Source organism: Cucurbitaria berberidis, assembly GCF_010015615.1.
Source record: "Cucurbitaria berberidis CBS 394.84 unplaced genomic scaffold K460scaffold_3, whole genome shotgun sequence".
Lineage (NCBI taxonomy): Eukaryota > Fungi > Ascomycota > Dothideomycetes > Pleosporales > Cucurbitariaceae > Cucurbitaria > Cucurbitaria berberidis.
In genome coordinates, this window is record NW_024468937.1 from 3,004,516 (window position 1) to 3,022,935 (window position 18,420).

At 49.1% G+C, this 18,420-nt stretch overlaps 8 protein-coding genes across 8 annotated transcripts; 3 read left to right on the forward strand and 5 right to left on the reverse strand.

Annotated features, from left to right (window-relative positions):
- Positions 1-1,085: 1,085 nt before the first annotated feature.
- K460DRAFT_355379 (uncharacterized protein) lies at positions 1,086-2,628 on the reverse strand (the record flags this gene model as incomplete). The annotated part of the gene is made up of 3 exons (XM_040931878.1): positions 1,086-1,133; positions 1,207-1,829; positions 2,475-2,628. 3 exons carry the CDS (start codon positions 2,626-2,628, stop codon positions 1,086-1,088), a joined length of 825 nt encoding a protein of 274 aa, XP_040788136.1.
- Positions 2,629-4,360: 1,732 nt separating this feature from the next.
- On the reverse strand, positions 4,361-4,729 carry K460DRAFT_255775 (uncharacterized protein; the record flags this gene model as incomplete). Its single annotated transcript, XM_040927419.1, has 1 exon — positions 4,361-4,729. A coding segment is annotated over one exon (369 nt), but the record flags the coding sequence as incomplete, so codon positions are not given.
- Positions 4,730-6,137: 1,408 nt separating this feature from the next.
- K460DRAFT_111115 (uncharacterized protein) lies at positions 6,138-7,118 on the reverse strand. Its single transcript, XM_040926551.1, has 5 exons — positions 6,831-7,118; positions 6,623-6,661; positions 6,536-6,562; positions 6,367-6,487; positions 6,138-6,294 (listed from the first exon to the last, which is right to left on the reverse strand). The coding sequence occupies exons 1-5, from the start codon at positions 6,931-6,933 to the stop codon at positions 6,228-6,230; spliced, it is 357 nt and encodes a 118-aa protein (XP_040788138.1). The 5' UTR covers positions 6,934-7,118; the 3' UTR covers positions 6,138-6,227.
- Positions 7,119-7,222: 104 nt separating this feature from the next.
- K460DRAFT_416820 (uncharacterized protein) lies at positions 7,223-9,041 on the reverse strand. The gene is made up of 2 exons (XM_040937835.1): positions 8,850-9,041; positions 7,223-8,793 (listed from the first exon to the last, which is right to left on the reverse strand). Exons 1-2 carry the CDS (start codon positions 8,931-8,933, stop codon positions 7,414-7,416), a joined length of 1,464 nt encoding a protein of 487 aa, XP_040788139.1. The 5' UTR covers positions 8,934-9,041; the 3' UTR covers positions 7,223-7,413.
- Positions 9,042-9,478: 437 nt separating this feature from the next.
- K460DRAFT_337932 (uncharacterized protein) lies at positions 9,479-11,506 on the forward strand (the record flags this gene model as incomplete). Its single annotated transcript, XM_040931030.1, has 3 exons — positions 9,479-9,895; positions 9,948-9,990; positions 10,044-11,506. Exons 1-3 carry the CDS (start codon positions 9,605-9,607, stop codon positions 11,504-11,506), a joined length of 1,797 nt encoding a protein of 598 aa, XP_040788140.1. The 5' UTR covers positions 9,479-9,604.
- Positions 11,507-12,694: 1,188 nt separating this feature from the next.
- On the forward strand, positions 12,695-14,568 carry K460DRAFT_366440 (MFS monocarboxylate transporter-like protein). Its single transcript, XM_040933375.1, has one exon. It carries the CDS (start codon positions 12,897-12,899, stop codon positions 14,325-14,327), a length of 1,431 nt encoding a protein of 476 aa, XP_040788141.1. The 5' UTR covers positions 12,695-12,896; the 3' UTR covers positions 14,328-14,568.
- A 354-nt stretch (positions 14,569-14,922) lies between these two features.
- On the forward strand, positions 14,923-15,576 carry K460DRAFT_405831 (uncharacterized protein; the record flags this gene model as incomplete). The annotated part of the gene is made up of 1 exon (XM_040936888.1): positions 14,923-15,576. One exon carries the CDS (start codon positions 14,923-14,925, stop codon positions 15,574-15,576), a length of 654 nt encoding a protein of 217 aa, XP_040788142.1.
- Positions 15,577-15,782: 206 nt separating this feature from the next.
- K460DRAFT_283904 (uncharacterized protein) lies at positions 15,783-18,331 on the reverse strand (the record flags this gene model as incomplete). The annotated part of the gene is made up of 2 exons (XM_040928690.1): positions 15,783-17,738; positions 17,798-18,331. The coding sequence occupies 2 exons, from the start codon at positions 18,329-18,331 to the stop codon at positions 15,783-15,785; spliced, it is 2,490 nt and encodes an 829-aa protein (XP_040788143.1).
- Positions 18,332-18,420: the final 89 nt, after the last annotated feature.

Below are 18,420 nucleotides of genomic sequence, written 5' to 3' on the forward strand. Positions count from 1 at the left end.
TTGTCTTGTTTCCAGACCAACTTTTCATAGTCAGGCAATTGCTGGCCTGGTGAACAAAGATATACGTCTTTGGCAACTTGTCCAAAATAAGATAAATATGGCTGTGAGAGAGAGAGTGCAGGCTCACAATTAGCGACAAAGCCGAGGGATATGCACTAGTTCTTGAGATGATGGGATGCCGTACTCCAGTGTAGAACTCAACCACTCAACAGAGCTTGCTATAGAGCGGGGCTGGAGAAAAATTAAGGATGTATGGTATGAGCGAGTACTTCGAAAAGTTAATGAGGCTGGCCGATGTGACTAAAGTTGAGACTCAAGGGGATAGACCAAAAAAAGCTTCAACTGAGAGTTAGATTGGGATCCTCAGTGCATGGCATCGGGTACTATTCTGAAGATATCAATGTAACCTGAAGCCCATCATCAAGCCCCCTGTCTCCTTTCCAGCATCTCATTGGCCATCAGTACATCTCCACGCGACAAAGCATCGATGATATAGCCCATACGTTTTGCCATCCATAAACCATATGCCTGCTCCTTGTTTTCCGTACTTGCGTTAGGGCAGCTTGGATCTCTGACCATCTCTTAACCGTAAACCGCACTTCTTGATCGATCCTGATATCTTGAAAATGATGCTTTGCTGTAGTTGTGCGGTCCGAGGGCCAGCCGCAGTCGTGGGCTGTAGTCTTAAGTGCCGGTCTTCCGCCGTGGTCATGATTTCAAGTAGTCAGTCGTCGTCGTACAGGTCGTGATTCCAAGTCTCATGTCGTAAATGGTAGCCTCTATTGGTGTGGTTGCCGTCATATGATGTGCCAGACTCGCGAAGTCCTGTGTGAGTGAAATGTTGAAGGAAACGTGGTGCTGATGTGATCTAGCGCATTCTAAAATTCTCAGAGTCAGAGGGGAGTACTTACCTTCGATTTTGTTTGACCGCTTTCCAGGTTCGTACAATTGTGTGAGACCGATTTTCATGTCTATGATGGGTTGTCGGGTTCAATTGTTGAAGTTGGGTGGTCAAAAGTAATAACACCGATGAGAGATCGATGTTGATTCTGTCACCCCCTCGTCGCCTCGTCCCTTGATTGTTATTATGGTGTGGGCCGAAGCGCAGACCTAACAATGTACTCACCCAATACCTACTTTCGAATATAGAAAGCACTTGTTTGCAGAGCACAGTTTTGAGCATAGAGAAGTTGAAAGTTGACGTACCGGTGAATAAGCAGCATTTTGCCAAAGCGCGAGTGCGCCCAGGCCACCACCAGATTGAGTAGAGTTTCCGGCAGTTCCACTTGTACACAGGGCACTGTTGGAGCTGGAAGAGAAACTCATGTTGTTCGAGCAGTGGCAGTCGCGTCCACCTTCGATACCGAAGTACCGGTATGGCGCTCCACTCTGTGAATTGCAGAATGACAAACAGGTTTGCTGGGTCAAATCGACACTGCCTCGCAAGGTAGGACCTGCAAGGAGATTCAAGAGGTTAGAGCCGAGGGTGGATTGGAAACAACCCTGGTAGGTATTCGGTAGGAAACTGGTAATCTTAAGCGTAGTATCAACAGACTGGGCTGTCTCAGCAGGCTGAGCAGCTGTAGAAGACTGGATTCCAACCACCACCAGAGATGAAGGAATTGGCTGAGACGGCTGAGGTGGCACAACCACCTGAGATGGTTGAGCCGGCAGCGATGGTTGAGCCGGCAGCGATGGTTGAGCCGGCAAAGATGGTTGAGCTGGCTGAGAGGGCTGAGGTGGCAGCGATGGCTGGGGTGGTACAACCACCTGAGATGGTTGAGATGGTTGAGCCGGTAGAGAGGGTTGAGCCGCCAGGGATGACTGATCTGTAGGCTTTAAAACAGTCAGCAGCTGCCAAAGGCAGTAGGTTAGACTGTCTCATATGCTCAAAACTGTGTCTGTGCTTTGCAAATATGAAGGAAATAACATAAGAGAAGTTTGTGTTAGTAGCAACCCCTGACTCAGAGTGCATTCGCACTCAAGAGCGCGCGGGAAAAATTGAAGATTAGAGCAGTATTCTGCGAGTGCAACAAGCAACAGAGGTACAGCAACAGGTGCCGAGAGATGGAATATGGCTAGAATATATACTCTATCGGATGGATGGTCCCTGTTATGAATGTTGAACGTGCTAAAAGGAATGGAATGTAGTCGGCAAAGAATTTGAAATGGTGGCCAATGGTCTTGCTAGGGAGGGCGTTGACAATGTGATTAATCTTGTACTGACTACCCAAATGGGTGTGGAACAGATCTATTACCAGAAATGTGAAGTAGATTATCAGCCTAACCCGGAGAGGACGACGGAGGGAAGTTCGGAATCATTTCGACCACAAATTCCCGGAGAGATAAGCCTGGATTGCACGAGAATTTTGCGCATGTAGAGCACTCGGGTGTTTTGCAAGCCCAAAATTTGGATCCACCGTCGAGATGGTAGGATCAAGTTTCTATTCAAGTTTTTGGGTCACATGACACACCGTTGGAATGTGCTATGCGCTGATGTGCGACACGAGGTTGAAATACCCCGCGGAACCAATGCCCATTGCTTCGGGACCTGTAGGCATAAGTAACACAGCAGCTTTTGCCCCACAAGAATGTGCTTATGCGCGGCGGGACACTGGTTTGGACCATGCTGTCAGTTAGATCCCGATAGATGTTGTTGCGTTTAATTGCTTTTGGAGATTATGAGTCCTGCTGAGTCAAAGAGTACTTAAGAATGTTTGAAGAGATACTGTTTTTAGATTAGACGTTCTTTTAGGCTTAGCCGACTGCGACATTCTCCAGCATGCGCGAACTTAATTGCATTGAAGTCAATGCCATTTTTATCCAGCCACACGTATTAACGAAGACTAGTTTATGGCCGTTAGTTACAAATGGGAGCTTGAAGAAAGCATTCTTTCGGAGAAACGATCAGACACTCAACATTATTCCCATTTCGTGAGTATTTGTAGAAATACCATGTTATTCTGAGTTTTCCTCTAATCTATTTCAATTTCAAGACTGTATTTATCTTATTGGTGAACTAAATCAAGCGCGTTCTCGCTGACTATTTCCATTTTATTGTCCTCAGTTTGCAACGCAAGTCTTTCACACGGTGCCAACACTGTTTAAGTACGATACACCCCGGTCATTTGCCCTTCTAGATCTTATAAAGTGAATGGCCTTATTGATTCCAAAGTTGGGACTCCTCGACATAATAAAGTTATTTCTCTCTCCCATTCTAGCTTGAAATCATACCCCCCACAACGTCTAGCGCAACTCACGACAAGCAAGAACTCGTTCGATTCAAACTCGAAGAACCTGCAAATAAAATGATGCTTAGTCGATTCCTTGACCTTGCGACAAATCTCAGTGCCCGAGCCATCCTGAAGATATCTCCTCGACTCCAAACTGTCTTTGGCGCCCCTGACCACCACGATATGGCCCAAATCCACTTACTTCACCTAGTAAACTCGGAGTCGGTACCAGAGTCGAGGCCAGTATACCCTCCGCATTTGCACCCTTTGGACCTTGTAGACGAATATGAAGAGCTCCCAGGACTTTGCAAAGAGCAAGATCGTTGCTGGTACCGGGAGCATGCCGAGCGCAATGCGTATGTCACCGATGCAAGATACCAAGCCAATAAGTTAACCGAAGCTTCAACTCAGTATATCGATCAAGAGTATAAAACAAGGGTAGATCACTATTTGCCTACCTGGAAACAGCAAAAGGGTATACTGATACAATATGACCCTGGTCGCCATATTCGTAGTACACAGCATATTGACATGACAAAAGTAGGCCTTGACGACGAACCCCATGGCTATGATATGTGGCGCACGATCTCCAGCTCTTCATCTTCTCCTAGGCGCCACGGTGCTGTACGATATCGACGAAACCCTCTCTTCTATCGCGATATGCCTCACCCGTTCCGTGATCATAACCAAGCCGACAGACCTTTAATCAGCTCCGATTTTTAGTAGCTTGTTCGGCATGTTTTTGAACAAGACTGTTAGGGCAAGCGGAAAGCATTGTTGGAAAGTGGTCTTTGTAGTAATATTAGTGTTCTACAACCCTAATTTTACTTTTAAGTAAGCTTTTCTGTTAGTTACTTTGTTTAAGACGGAGCTGAAAGAGCTTTTGTGAATTGAGGATCTGACCTTCAGATTTGAGATGAGTAGAGTCATGCTGTAGAAACGTTATGATCGATTGAACAATTCGTTCTGCATATCTTAAGCTTCTAAGAAGATTGTTTGTTTGTGAAGTCATCCCCGTTGCTGTATGGTCATTCCCCTCAGTACACTACTGACATATAACTACTTGATCTCTATGTCATCTTGCTCCTCTCCGCAGCTGCCAGCTTCTTTGCCGCTTCCTTAGCCAACTTTCCTAGCCGACTTCTCCTCTTCGGCGGCGCAAGCATATTCACCGTGTACCTCACTTTGGCTGCCCCCTTTTCACCAGGCAGCGGTATCCTGTTCCCATCATCTGGGGGCGAGACAACTAAGTATGGCAAGCTCTTTAACTCTTCAATCTTCTCGGGTGGAGGAAGACTCAACCCCAATTTCTTCACAAAGGTTAAAGGCGTGTGTTCGATGATTGAGTCGGCAATAAAGGCGAAGTGGCGTCCGCGAAGAAGGGATGAACGATCGTCGGCCGGTAGATGCGTAAGTTGAGGTAGCAGCGTGTCGTAGATGAGCATGTGGAGGGAGAAGAGGGGCTTATAGAGGACGACGAGCGAAGATTCTTCGGCTTCCACAGGGTACATTAGCGCAGGAAGAGTGGGCGGCGCTTTTGTTTTGGAGAGCTTCTTGAGCCCACGAATTGTTGTGGTAGATCTACGCAGTTAAATTGATGTACAGTGTACTAAATCAAGTAGCTGACGCAAACTTACAACGACGCACTATTTTGCCAGCAAATAGCTGCGAGACTAAACAAAACCCAGAAGAGTTTGAGAAAAGGAGAGATAAAGTTGAGCAATTGAAGTGGTACTTCTAGACCGAGCATCGTGAGCAAGAGTTGAGTGATAGAGGTAAGGTGCAACAGTCATTGTAACAGATGGTGCGCGTATTATGGAATAATCGGCGCTGGATGGAATATAACGCTAAGAAAGAGCGAAGTGACAGTGAAAGAAGGTGATTTCGTAATTGCCGATTCACCCAGAACGACCCGTCGCGCTGGCATCAACTCAGGCCTTCTGTCCCCTCTTTGGAGCTCCTTAGTCCCTGTGCTCTTTTGTTGACTCATATCTCTCGCTAGTCTTTAGTGCCACTTGCTTCAGTGCAAATATTCGGTCTGTGTCATTGAGTTCGCCATCTTGCTCAAAGTTATCTTCGAGGATTTTCGGCCGCTCTAGCTCTTTCACGCGCGGTCCCCAGCTGGGGCGGGGTTCGAAGGTGTCCAGTCGCGCGTGAAGAACAAATAGCATGGAAAGAGTCGCGGTGGTTTTGCAACGGCTTCGGCGCACGAAGGATGGTGACTGAACCTGTTTGCTCTGCAAGCAGATCTACCAATCGCAGTTCGCCTTGCGGTGGCGTTGGAGGTCTGAGTACTATTTGCGGGACTGTAGCATCGCTAATCGTCTTGGGGCGGTGCTCTGAGTTTTGACTTGCTCCATTCGAAGGTATAGAGCGTGAGCGATGACTGCGCTTCCACAGGAGACTGAGGAGCTTCATTTTGGTGGATCAAGATCTGAGTTTTAAGTTCGAAGAAAGAAATAAAAGACCTGGAATAGTATACTAGGTCCTATCAAAGGGATTATGAATGGACAATGTGGATTGTGGGATGAAGCTAAACCATGGTTATCACGACCTCTATTCAGCACACCTGTTGTCTTGTCATCCATACTCGCGCTTCACCAGCAGAGTTCCTGTACGTGATATTTATTGCTAGCTATCTACTGGTGGTCTGTGGTAAATTCTTCGGGACCTGACGGGGAATTAACGTGATTGAAGCAGGATGTACGTGAGCATTGTGTGAGAACTGCACGATACATAGCGTTATCATATCAAGCTATCAAGAATGTCAGCTACACACAGCTTAACCTAACACCTGATTATGGCTCTCGATAGAGACGATCAACATGACATAATCGCACCCAAAGTGGCTATCCGCTACTATGTCATACTATGCGTAGTTTATTTCGATTATAACAGGCCATAACACCTCTAAGTAAATGTAAAAGTATACTGGGACAAGTTTGATGCCCTCTACCCCACTCGACACGTCGCAACACACTAACCTCTCTGTACTCATGCGTGAACATTAGTTAGTCCATGTTGGTTTTTCAAGCCACTACAGTTCGTGCAACTCTTGCAACTACCATAATTAGCATTTTCGATCAGAATGCAATCCAGAAACTAACAGCGAGAAGTGTTTTGGGCGACGTACTCGATACCTTTGAAATATAGGTAGGAAGTCAGCGTACATTTCAAGTACATACATTTCGTGCATACTAGTGACTCACAATCTGTGCAATTTGTGCAGCTATGACACCCCTCGCACCCATCACCTAGATAGTAAGTTCAAAGTCGGTGTCCCCCTCACTTGTTTGGCTTACAGGAGGTACAACTGTGGCACTCGCTACCTAAAATAGAGTTGCGAAGTTAGCATATGTTGTTGCACGCCGAGCGTATGCTTTACTCACAATTATCGCATGCCGTACAGCTGTGGCAGGATGTACAGTCTGATCTTGTAAGCAGATGCTACTCTAAACGCTTTCTATGTCGGATTCGCCCTCATTATCAAGCCTTATCATCGAGGCGTCCCGAGCTGAGGTCGGGCGACAACACTTGGGCGAGACAAAGAAGCGAGTAAAAGAGAGACCGCGCGATGGAAAAGACGAAGTCAATTACCTTTGCAATTAGTACACGAGTGGCAGTCAACACAGTTTTTGCAATTGGTGTTACTCCCACCTCCTTGCGCTGGTTCGTTGAGTCCTGATGGGCCGCAACCCATGATTGAAAGCTGGAAATAGTGTTGGCAAGAGTCTAGAGACTAAAAAAGAGTAAAAGTTGGTGGAGTGAGTGGAAATTTTGAAGACGTAAGGAATAATGTAAAGTCACTCTAACAATCCAAGCTGATGATGAGGAAGATGTATCTGTATGCAGGTGTGCGACGTCATCTCACCTTGCTGATAAGCTGTGAGGGGTCGCACACCCATGGCTCCCGATAAGAACGAGGGTGATGTCAAAGCCTGGAAAAGACGCTCGGTCTTGCAAGACCTGTACCTATTTTGGGCAATGATCTCATGATTGTGGTGTTGCGTTCATGCAAGCACGGTCCGATACATATGCGTTCCTATTGCAGAATATCTTACTTCACACGACGCTTGGTGCTGAGAAATGGACGTTGAAATGGGGCTCCCATTAGAATGACACCAGTGCTGCTGTGATTACATCTCATGTTCTCCACAAGAATGGTAATAATGGTCATTATTTAAGAAATCGTTCCACCTCCCCTTATCTTGCCTTTACGCCTCCTCCTTCTGTTTTTTTCGTTGTACTCCGTAACCAGCTCCGTCGCACTTCCCAAACGTTCTTCTGGTAGCCAGTCATAGCTATCCTCATACCCTTCCCATTTGACCAGATAATATTTCGTCCCTCCTTCGTAGAAGTGCTCAATTATGTCCTCCACAACAAATTCCTCAGGCTCCTCGTCCTCCTCTTCGGCGGGATCTTTCTGCACGGAAGAGTTCTTATGATGGGATCGAATGTGGATGGGATCGGTTTCTATTGGACCATTAGAAGATGGCCCAGGAGGTATTGCCTCATCGAACGAATCCCCGGAAGCTTCATACTGGGCCTGTGCAGTGTGGATATGTTGGTTCGAAGTTGTGCTAGTTGTTCGTTTTCTCTTATTGTGATGTTGATCTCCATTTAGACTGTCTTCTGACTCCTCGACTGTTGGCTCCCGGTGACGGGCTTCGGATCGTAGTTGTACTGCAGCGCTGGATATGGACCTTGTCTCATCATCGTCCAACCTAGCATCCGAATCATCCATGTCGGACACCCCAGGATGGCCACGTCGTAAAATCGATAGATTAGAAAGGCGCCGATGTGGCGTGATAGACGAAACAGGAAGCGCGCTGTTGGCAACGAATGCTGAGCGCATGACGCCAGGTGAGGTTTGCGTCGTGTCATCTTCTTCTGACTCTGTCTCCGTGATGGTGCGCTGTATGAGTTCTTCTTCACGGTTTAACGTCTCTATGGGTTCAGAGCCTACTAGCTCCTCCTGCGAGTCTTCATCACGTAACTGACCGTGCATCACAATGGCGCCCCGTTCACGCCAGCTCCCTCTACCCCTTCCTCTCCCACGCCCTCTTGGTCTGCCTCTTGTTGATAATTCAGGATCGACGCCTAGCCCGCTTAGCATGCGGCTACCCTTGGCTGCGTCAGATACCCTCGCGTTCTTAGCCAGCCGTCTGAGTGCCTGTTCTTCTGCTTCTTGTTGCAATACCTCAGCCTCCGCCGCGGCTTCGAGTCTGAACTGCGCATTCTCGAAGCGCTCTAGCTCGTGCGGCGAGACATATTGCATTATACAGCTCAGATCTACTTCTTCAATCTCTATGCTTGCGATATCCCCCACTTCCTCGCTTGATGTAGATGTGTTCCGATCTGCTACGAGATGTGTGATCTCCACTATGTAGAAATTCAGTCGAATCTCCGTCTCTGTTTGTCGGCGGTCCAATATTCGTGTTCGTGCATTTGTCATGGGGCAGTTGTTTGGCGGTTGTGAGGTTACGATTGCGGGAGCTTTGCGAATATGCCAGAGTTGCTCGTAGACTTCTGGGCTGGGTTTATAGCTCTCCCATTCCCACTACTCAAAGTCAGCCATGTGCATATCACCTTTTGTACTGTCCTTAAGCAACATACAAGAATAGTCTTTCCTCCTCTGCCGCGCCCTCGCCCACGACCACGACCACGTCCACGACTGCCTCGAGGGCCCCTCACGGACATTTCAGTGCTACAAACATGCGCGATTTTGACAGCGCACGTAATCGGATGGTTAGTAGGCGCGATTTTGGCGGCCAAGATGGATTGCGACGCGTCATGGCGAGAGAGTTGGGAGCAAACGATGCTGCACACGTCAAACCGCGCTGATGAACTGCTGTGCCAAGAAAGGGTCCAAGCGATCAGAATGTCGAAACTACGACTCAATCCTACTTTTGCTGCAATTTACTAAAGTAACGTCCTCCATAATGGTAAGACATGAATACTCATAGTGTGGTGCAGTCAGATGCTGGTGCCATTTGCCATATTGTACAGATGTACGTCGCCCACGCTCGCAGTATGCATATCCTACAGCGGCCCTTCTCACGGAGACAGGGCGGACTTATGAGGGCCCCAATAATACCCCGAACGCCTTACTAAGCCTCCTCTTCCGTCTTGTAAAGCTTAGCATTCACCAATCGTGTCGCTAGCCTACTAATTGGCCAATCATCAACACTTTGCATTGCTCTAGCGCCATTGGTCAGCACCGCGCAGCAGGAACAAAGCATTCCGCTAAGTTGCTACTTGGAAACTTACAAAAAGGGAGAATTTCTCTGTTTTTGACATGTCAGTCAGCAGCATTGAGCAACGTTAGGCGGCACCGCCAGTTTCGTACCGTCTCGTCACCGTCTAAAAGGATGCCGATACCCGCCCTTGGCTGCCAGATTGCGCCGCACTACAATCATGACCCATGGCCCTACAACTCTGACAGTACCGACAGTGAATCTGGGACCGAGGAGCATGTTGAAGAGACCCTTGAACTAGCTAGCTCTAATCAACATGGGTTCGATGTGGAGAAAGCAGAAACGCAGCCTGACAATGGCGGTATCGTGCCTGTGGGTAGGCCAACAACGCTCCAAAGAGGACCAACGCAGACCAGTCGCAAAGAGGTACCGCTAGCTCCAGTTGGATTTTGGGATTGGCAAATGGTCTGTTTTTTCTCATTTCGAAAAAAGTTGAGAGGTGCTAATGAGGGCCTAGGCTGGTGTGAGACTACATGTACTAAATCTATGGTTCCGGACAAGTGGGTAGTAGAAGTCTCTTATCGCAAAGTAATATGTGCTCACACCAAATCAGATCTCATCCTCGCCATAGCCATCATGGCCTTTCTCTGCCTGTTCTGGGGCGCTCTTTTCCGTCAAAACGATAATGTCAAAGCGCTGAGCATATGGGTCGTTGACTTTGACGGACAAGCGCCCTATTCCAACACTACCCCCTTTGTAGGGCCTTTCGTCACCCAGTCCATCCAAACGATCATCGACCAAGGCGGAGCAGTGCCTGGCTACACCTTCGCATTACCAACCCACTTCGGCAACGATCCGCTCAAAGTACGTGAGAGCGTTTACGATTTCGACGCATGGGCTGCTGTAATCATCAATCCGAATGCAACCGCCTTACTCGAAGCCGCAGTAAGGGAGGGAAATGCGAGTTACGATCCGCTCGGAGCTTGTCAAATCGTCTACAACTCCGCACGGGACCAGACAACATCATCCTCTTACATCGTACCTAGCATGACTGTCATACAAAAGCGTGTTGTGACGAACTTCGGCCGGGCATGGATCACCCACCTTCTCCAGAACAATGTCTCTGCCACGGAACTGAATTTGGAGATCTCTCCCCAAGCAATCTCGCCAGGTATCGAGTTCACAATGTACGACCTGCGCCCCTTTGGTCCACCCATCGCCACACCAGCTGTCAGCATTGGGCTCATCTACCTCATCATAATAAGCTTTTTCAGCTTCACTTTCTTCCTTCCCATACACATGAAATACCTTTCCCCAAAAGGCCATCCACCGCTGCACTTCTCCCAGCTCATCATCTGGCGCTACGTCGCCACCGTCGCCAGCTACTTTTTCCTGTCGCTCGTCTACTCCTTCGTGAGTCTTGCGTTCCTCATGCCCATGGATCGCCACTCCGCATCCCACATCTGGCCAGCCAAGAACCCAAATGCCTACGGAAGAGGCACATTCGTCGTGTATTGGATGGGGAACTGGGTCGGTATGGCAGCTTTTGGGCTCGCGAGCGAAAATATGGCCATGCTTCTCGGTACACCTTGGACTGCTCTGTGGCTTATATTTTGGGTTATTTCAAACGTCGCGACGGGTTTCTACGCGCTTGAACTTGCACCATCATTCTATCGCTGGGGATATGCGTGGCCGATGCACAACATTGTCGAACTTACGCGCTCTATACTGTTCGATCTGCATCCGCGCACTGGCCTAAATTTTGGCATCTTATTTGCGTGGTGTGCAGTCGATACGTTGTTTTTCCCGATGTGTTGTTACTACATGCGTTGGAATACCGCGAGGGTCAAGAAGCAGGCGGCGAACATGGAGGCCGAGTGGCATGCGAAGATGGAGAAGGAGAGAGAGGCGCCTAGTCTCTTGGCTAGAGTCACGACAGTTGGGAGTAGGAAAGATGGTGGTCCGAGGGGACGGGACGTAGAACATGGTACCAACAGGACAACTTCGGTCCATGCACAGCAAGCGAAGGATAAGGAAAGCAGGTGGGTCCGGGCGAAGGGGTATTTGGGGCTATGAGGTTGAAGGAAGTTGCAACAGGCAAACCGCTCTAGGGTGGAGTCCCCAATGAAGGCGAACGTAATAATTTTAGCAGAACAAGCCAGCACTGTTCTGGTTAAACTTCCGCCACGTAATCGAAAAGCCTCATCGCAAGTGAAAGAACGAGAAAGCCACTTGCGATGAGCCATGGAAAGTCACCGTGAAACACTCAAGCGACGGCTAACCTAGTCCGCTGTTTTTGGGATTGTGAAGCGTTATGGCCGGACCGACAAGGACAGATGATAGAGAGGAGACATGGAACAATAGGAAGAAGGGGGATGACAAATGAAGAGACGAAAAGAGAGGACTAGACACCGCTGCACAACGTAGATTACACCAGGGATATGGTTGTGCATATCTCAATGCCATACTTGGCACGGAAATTCGAGATTACACAGTGGGATCGGACGATGCCGCGCCACGAGGGTGTCAGAGCTCCGAAGACGTAGCTCTCGAAGCTGTGAAGCAAGAGATGCAGCATATCTATCGTGACGACACTTTGGATTGGGAGCTTGGGAGGGCTCGTTTTGTAGCTTCCTTCCAGCGATCTATCTCCGCCGAGACTGGGGCATCGAGTAACTGGGAAAACAGCCAAGAAAGAGGAACCAGCTGAGATGGAACTGTGAGCACGAGCCTTCGACGAGGGGGATTGTTGTTGGGTATTTTAGGTTCTCGTATACCATTTAGTCTCTTGCGTAAAGAAATAGACCACGCTGTTGCGATCTAGTACGTTAAATCTTTACCTTGCTCGCGCGGACCTCTTCGTAGTGCTCAGCTTGGCAGCAATTGGCAATAATGGCGGATTGCAAACTTGCCCTTGCAGTCGGAGCGGCTTAGAGAGCAGATTGGCAGGCCTATCAGTTACAACTAGGAGAGTACGTGCAACAGGAATAGAGTGTACAGTCGTTGTTTGAACTTCGGCACATGTGGCATCCAGTTGTCGGACAAACTAGCATGACTTAACCCGCTTTACCGAACCCGCCCCCGCGGGGATCTCCGCTACTTCTCCGCCATTGGTCACAGCAGGGCAATTATGCTGTCAAAAACCCACCTGATCGCATATGGTAAGGATGTGCGTTCAACGCATTTGGTATCGCGAAAAATCTTTGTCATCTAGTCATGACGACCTCGGAAATAAGGCTTTTCAGACCCTTTTGGAGAGCTGTACAGTCATAGTTTCCAATCTTGGTTTAATTGAGAAAGACGCAATGTCTATATCAAGAGTCAGCTTGCGTCGATAATCAACTCAGAACATTCTCCCAAATACTCAAGGCACTTCTACATATCGTCAATAGCCCAAAAAGTAGTCCTGTGGAGTAGGCGCTTATTTAAAACTTCTGTTTTCTTCATAACACCGAGAAGCTAGACCATGAGTGCCACCGCTGTCGAAGGAAGCAGGCATGACCCGGAAAAGGATGCCACTCTCCGCGACGAAAGGGAACGCAACACGAGGGTATGGCCAATCCTCCGCGACGACGAAATAGAGGAAAGCGCAGAAGAAACAGAAGAGCAGCAATATGAAAAGACACAAGAATCGATGGCGCCTGCTATCACAAGAATCTTATCAAGGAGATCCGCAGCATCTTTTGACCCTGGGCCCGCACCCGACGGCGGGACAACAGCCTGGATTCAAGTTATGTGCACCCACCTCACGATATTTACAACGTTTGGCTTCTTCGGCTCCTTTGGAGTCTACCAAACATACTATCAGAACACCCTCGGCATCGCGCCATCCACCATATCCTGGATCGGCTCTATCCAAGTCTTCCTCCTCTTCGGTATCGGCACGTTCACCGGTCGGGCTACAGACGCCGGCCTCTTCCGCCCCGTATACATCGCAGGAGCCATCTTCCAACTCGTAGGCGTCTTCACAATGGCCGAGTCAACGAAACTCTGGCAACTGTTCCTCTCGCAGGGCGTATGTCTCGGCATCGCGAATGGTCTGCAATTCTGCCCCTCCATGGCCTTGGTATCAACCTACTTCGTCAAGAGGCGTGCGTTTGCGCTGGGTATCACGGCTCTGGGTTCCTGTACAGGCGGTGTTGTGTTCCCTATCATTGTTCAGCAGTGCTTGCCGCGCTTCGGGTTCCCGTGGACAATACGCATTATCGGTTTTATCATGTTGGTGCTGAACATTATCACCATCGCGTTATACCGCACACGTCTTCCACCCCGCAAGACTGGACCGCTCGTCGATTGGGACTCATTTAAGGAAGCTCCGTACTCACTTTACTGCGCGGCTATGTTCTTCTCGTTCTGGGGATTGTATTTTGCATTCTTCTACATAGGCGCGTATGGGCGCAATGTTCTGGGTGTGAGCTATCAGCAGTCGATCAACTTGCTGCTGGTACAGATTTGCATGGGCTTTGTGTTTCGGCTTCTGCCGACATACTACGCTGACAAGATCGGAGGTCTTAATGTCTTGATCCCGTTCGCCTTCATTGCTGGTATCATGATGTTTGGCTGGATTGGCATTCACTCTGTCGGTGCCCTGTACGCCTTTGCCGTCATTTATGGATCCGCCAGCTCAGTTATCCAGGCACTGTGGCCTGCGGTTATTGGGTCGTTGAGCCGGACGCCGGATCTGAAAAAAAGTGGCGTGAGAATGGGTATGGCGTTTACGATTGTGAGCTTTTCGAGTTTTACAGGGCCGCCTTTGGCGGGGGCGCTGATACAGCAGCATGGAGGGAGTTATACGTATGCGAATATCTGGGCAGGTTCGTCTTTTTTTGTCGGTGGGCTTTTGCTCTTAGCCACTCGTTTCTCGTTGGTAGGGTGGAATTGGAAAGCGAGGATATAGATGTATTATCGGTCTGGGCTTCTTCACGGGCTGCCTAGATAAGATTCCGTACACTCACTATCCTTCCGCATCCCGCATTGATCCATAATCTCACCATTCTGAGGATAGTGCAAGTGAGGCCCAGAAGCTGCTGGAGTCTAACATGCTGCAATCACAGTCTCCTTATCATTAATGTGAAGAATACCGAGAACCTCCGAGGTAACTTGGTGTCAAATGGAAAAGTTAGCCTTGGACTACTGCCACTCCTTTTGGCTCTGTCAACGAACAGAAAATGTAAGAATAGCTAGTACAGGCTATTCGTAAGCTAATAGCCATGTGTATTGAATGAGAGTGTACGGTCTCGAACACTGATTCACCTCCTTGCTGCTCGAGCAGCTCTGATCAGAGCCGCTCTTTCACATTCACCTCGAAGGCCTCTACTTCTTCTAGCCTGTGCACGGTGCGCTTGGCGTCGAGAATTTCCCCTCGCCTCTCTTTAAAGTCTCGCCCTCTGCTCCTTCTGTCTAACTATCAACCCCGTTTTGCCTCTCTATCCAAAACTTGCTCGCACCTTCACAGCATTCTCCAGCAACTTCCTCCAGCAACTTCCTCCACAATGTCTGCCCAAACCGACATGTCCAACGCGAAGCAGCGCCTCCAAAAGGCGCTCCAAACCTACCCCACCAACCGTGTCGTGCAAGACAAGGACAAGACGTTCTACGAACACATCCTCCTCCAAGTCCGCGCCGTTCTTGCCGAAAAGCAAACGCAGCTAGCCGAGAACAACGAAGAGCTCAAGAGCCTTCGCATCGACATAAGTGCCCTCGAGAGGGTCGTCACCATCAAGACCGACTACGTTGCCTTCCTCGACAAGCACATGAACGCGTTCCAAGAGGGTCTTGCCACGGGCGCGAAAGCGAACGAGGGAAAGGCGATGCATTGGGACGCCGGAGATCTGATCAAGTATGTCGACGAGAACGAGAAGGCATATTTGGAGAAGATCGAGGGCTTTGCCGTGGAGTGGGAGGTGGCGATTGTGTTGGTCAACCCGGCGTGGGTGAAGGCATTTGGGGAGATGTATGTCGACACTAGCAAGAAAGGCGATGGCGACTTGGTGGAGGGGTTGAAGGGACTAGATATGAAGGGAGAAAAGAGCGAGGAGAAGGACGAGCTTGGTGCCGAGGAAGCAACGGAGCAGAAGAAAGGCTCCGGCAGGCTCAAGGGAAAAGCGCGAAAGGAGGCGAAGAAGGCCGCTGCGGCAAAGAAATGAGGAGGAACGGCATTCTTAGCTAGACCTTATTGGATGACCACATCGAAAGTAGAGTAACGATGAAGACTTTATGTCCTAGATAGCCTAGGGGAAACAAATATAGGCTATTGAAGGGACTATCGCACCTCTGATGAGGATTCTGATTCCACCCGAAGCTGTTAATGTGTTTCTCGGCCTACTACTTGATCTACCTATCTAATCCTAGATCAGAAGTCTCCACCAAAATCGAAAGCCCAGAAGTCCGGAAACGACCATCCTCCAAGGTCGACTTGCATATCCTGCAAAGCATCAAAGGGGCCAGTCATATCTTTTGACCCATCTGTAGTGACACTTCCTATGTTCATGCCAGGTATTTCCGAACAAGATGCATGGCTTGTCGTTGTCGGTGTAGCTCCAAGCCCACCCCTAGAATAGACAGCACCTGCACTTAGAATCGGAGTGTGACCTTCGGACGGCGAGATACTTGCCATGGTATCACGGAGTGACAATGCAAAGCCATTTCCCGGGTCTTTCTGTAGTGCAAGAACCCGAAATAATAACGTTGTGAACCGGTCCAACGTGATTTTGCATCTTGAGTGAATATCATCGCTCGTATTGGTCACATACGCTATTGAAGTGGCTGGAGAAGGTGCAGATGGCAGCATACCGACCGCGGCAGATAATAGCCAGAACTCCATATACCCTGTACCGAGACGCATGACCTTTTGTTCGAAAATCTGCCTGGATCGTTCCAGGATCTCGACGGAAGAGGCGCATAACGTCCTAGCAAGAAAAGGCTCCTGTGGTAAGGCCGCAAGCATCAGTAGATTATCTGGCGATGTCCACCCGTTGGTGGAGGGAAGGTCCCCGATTTGCGGGTCAGCAAAGTGAGACTCGGTCATGTTCGGAGCAAGCGCTGAAGGTTTCATAGGGCCATATTGGACGCAATTGTGATACACAACTTGGGCGAGTGTCAAGCCAACCCTGACCACATCATTTCGGAAGTTGTTCAAAGCCAAGATACCTTTGGCAACAAGATCATCATGCGTCGCGATCATAGCGCCTGCGACATCTACACATGTGATGAACGAATGCATGTAACGCTGATTTTTAACCGCAAGCTTTGCATACGGCTGGTGTAGTAGGAGCAGATACTGGCGGAGTTGTAGCTGAAGTAGGGCTGCCGGTAATACAGCTCGATCGCCTTCCCAGGAAGGAAGGGCGGAGAGCAGGGAGTGGACCTGCGCGTCATAGTGAAGTATATCGGAGTATCGGAGTTCGGTAGAAGGATTGTTCAAGAGTTGAGCGAGATGAATACGGAGAGGAAGCGACTTCAGAGCAACACTAAGATACGAAGCTGATGTGAAGTGTAGGATGGGTCTGCTGGCTGGTATTTCAGAAGTGTCGATTGAGAACGCGTCGTCGGGAAGGTTAGCGGGAGCCGGCGCATCGAAATATAAGTTCGTGAGCGAAGACTGGAGACCACTTTCAAGAGATGATTGTAGCTCGAGCTCCGTAACGGTGACCCATAGTCGTTTCTTCATCTCCTTTTCGAACTCTGATATCTTGCCACTAGCCAGTAATGACGCGTCTCGATGCAGGCCGGAAGCTAGGGCAAGTCGCACAAGGTCACCGGAGGTGACCCAGTCCTGCTTTAGTTTTACGCAGTTGACTCTCTTCGCAACTAGCGCCAGACATTGAAGTTGAAAGAACAGCAAAGTCATGCGTTTTCGAGACTGTCTGCCGATCCAACTTTCGCATATTCCGATGAGATTAGAAGCGATTTGTCGATCAGCAGTAGTGTCGCCCATAAAATCATCATCCTTCGGGTTAAGGCATTTGGAAGTAGCAACGATCAAGAGGAGGATGACGGCGAAGCCAGGCTGACCATGATCTCCATGTCGCTGCTCCCAAAAACTAGAATACTCACTCCAAAATGACGGTTCATGCAAGACTCGGTAGGTCGTCTCCCATGTCTGGAAGTACAGGGCGACATGTACATCAACTATGTTTCTTTCCGGTAGCGCTGCAAGCACTTCCTCGTCTGTGCCCTGAGTAATTGCGCCCGGTCGTTTTGAAGCTATCTTTCTTCGATCACGGAATGCTTTGAAATCTGTTTTGACACGAGTGATGGAATGATCTACAGTGAGAGCTTCACGTGTGAAAGCTTGAAGTTCGCGATACTGAATGCAGTGAGCTTTTGTGTGTAAGGCTTCCAAGTTTCTGAGTTGGGAGCTGGTACCTGCGATATCAAGCTCATTACGCTCGTAACGCCCTGAAACTGTGTTTTGAAACCTTTTCCTCTAAACAGCATTTGTTCCTTGAAATCTGGCTCCTCGGGGAGCCGATCCTCGTACTGCGATAGGCTCTTCCTGCTGTCGTTGGCAGCCAGCTTCTGCTCTAGCATCTCGATCCTTCTCTCCTGAGCCCTGATTTTAAAACGCAACTCATCAGGTGATGTAGGCGTATGAGCGAATCTATGCGCTACGTGTTCTGGTGCTGCGAACGGAGCGCCTCCATCAATATGCGTGTCGCTATTGATGTGCGGCTCCTCTAGCAATCGCGGATCATACGTGCATTCATCGGCTCTTCCAGTCTTCTGACATCTTCCGCACACTGGATATACTCGATCGCACTTCATTTTTCGATTGCGACACGCGTAGCATGAGAGCACTTTCCGCTTCTTGCTCGTGCGCTTTTCCGATGAACCATCGTGCCCTTCAGGAGAGTTCTCGCGTGACTCGGGTTCGGTGCCGTCCGCACCTCTATTCGACATGGCAAATCAGAAATGGATCAGGATGCCAAGTAGTGTGTTATTGTTGATGATGCGAGTCGGACAAGGCGGAGATGTGAATGGAGATGAGG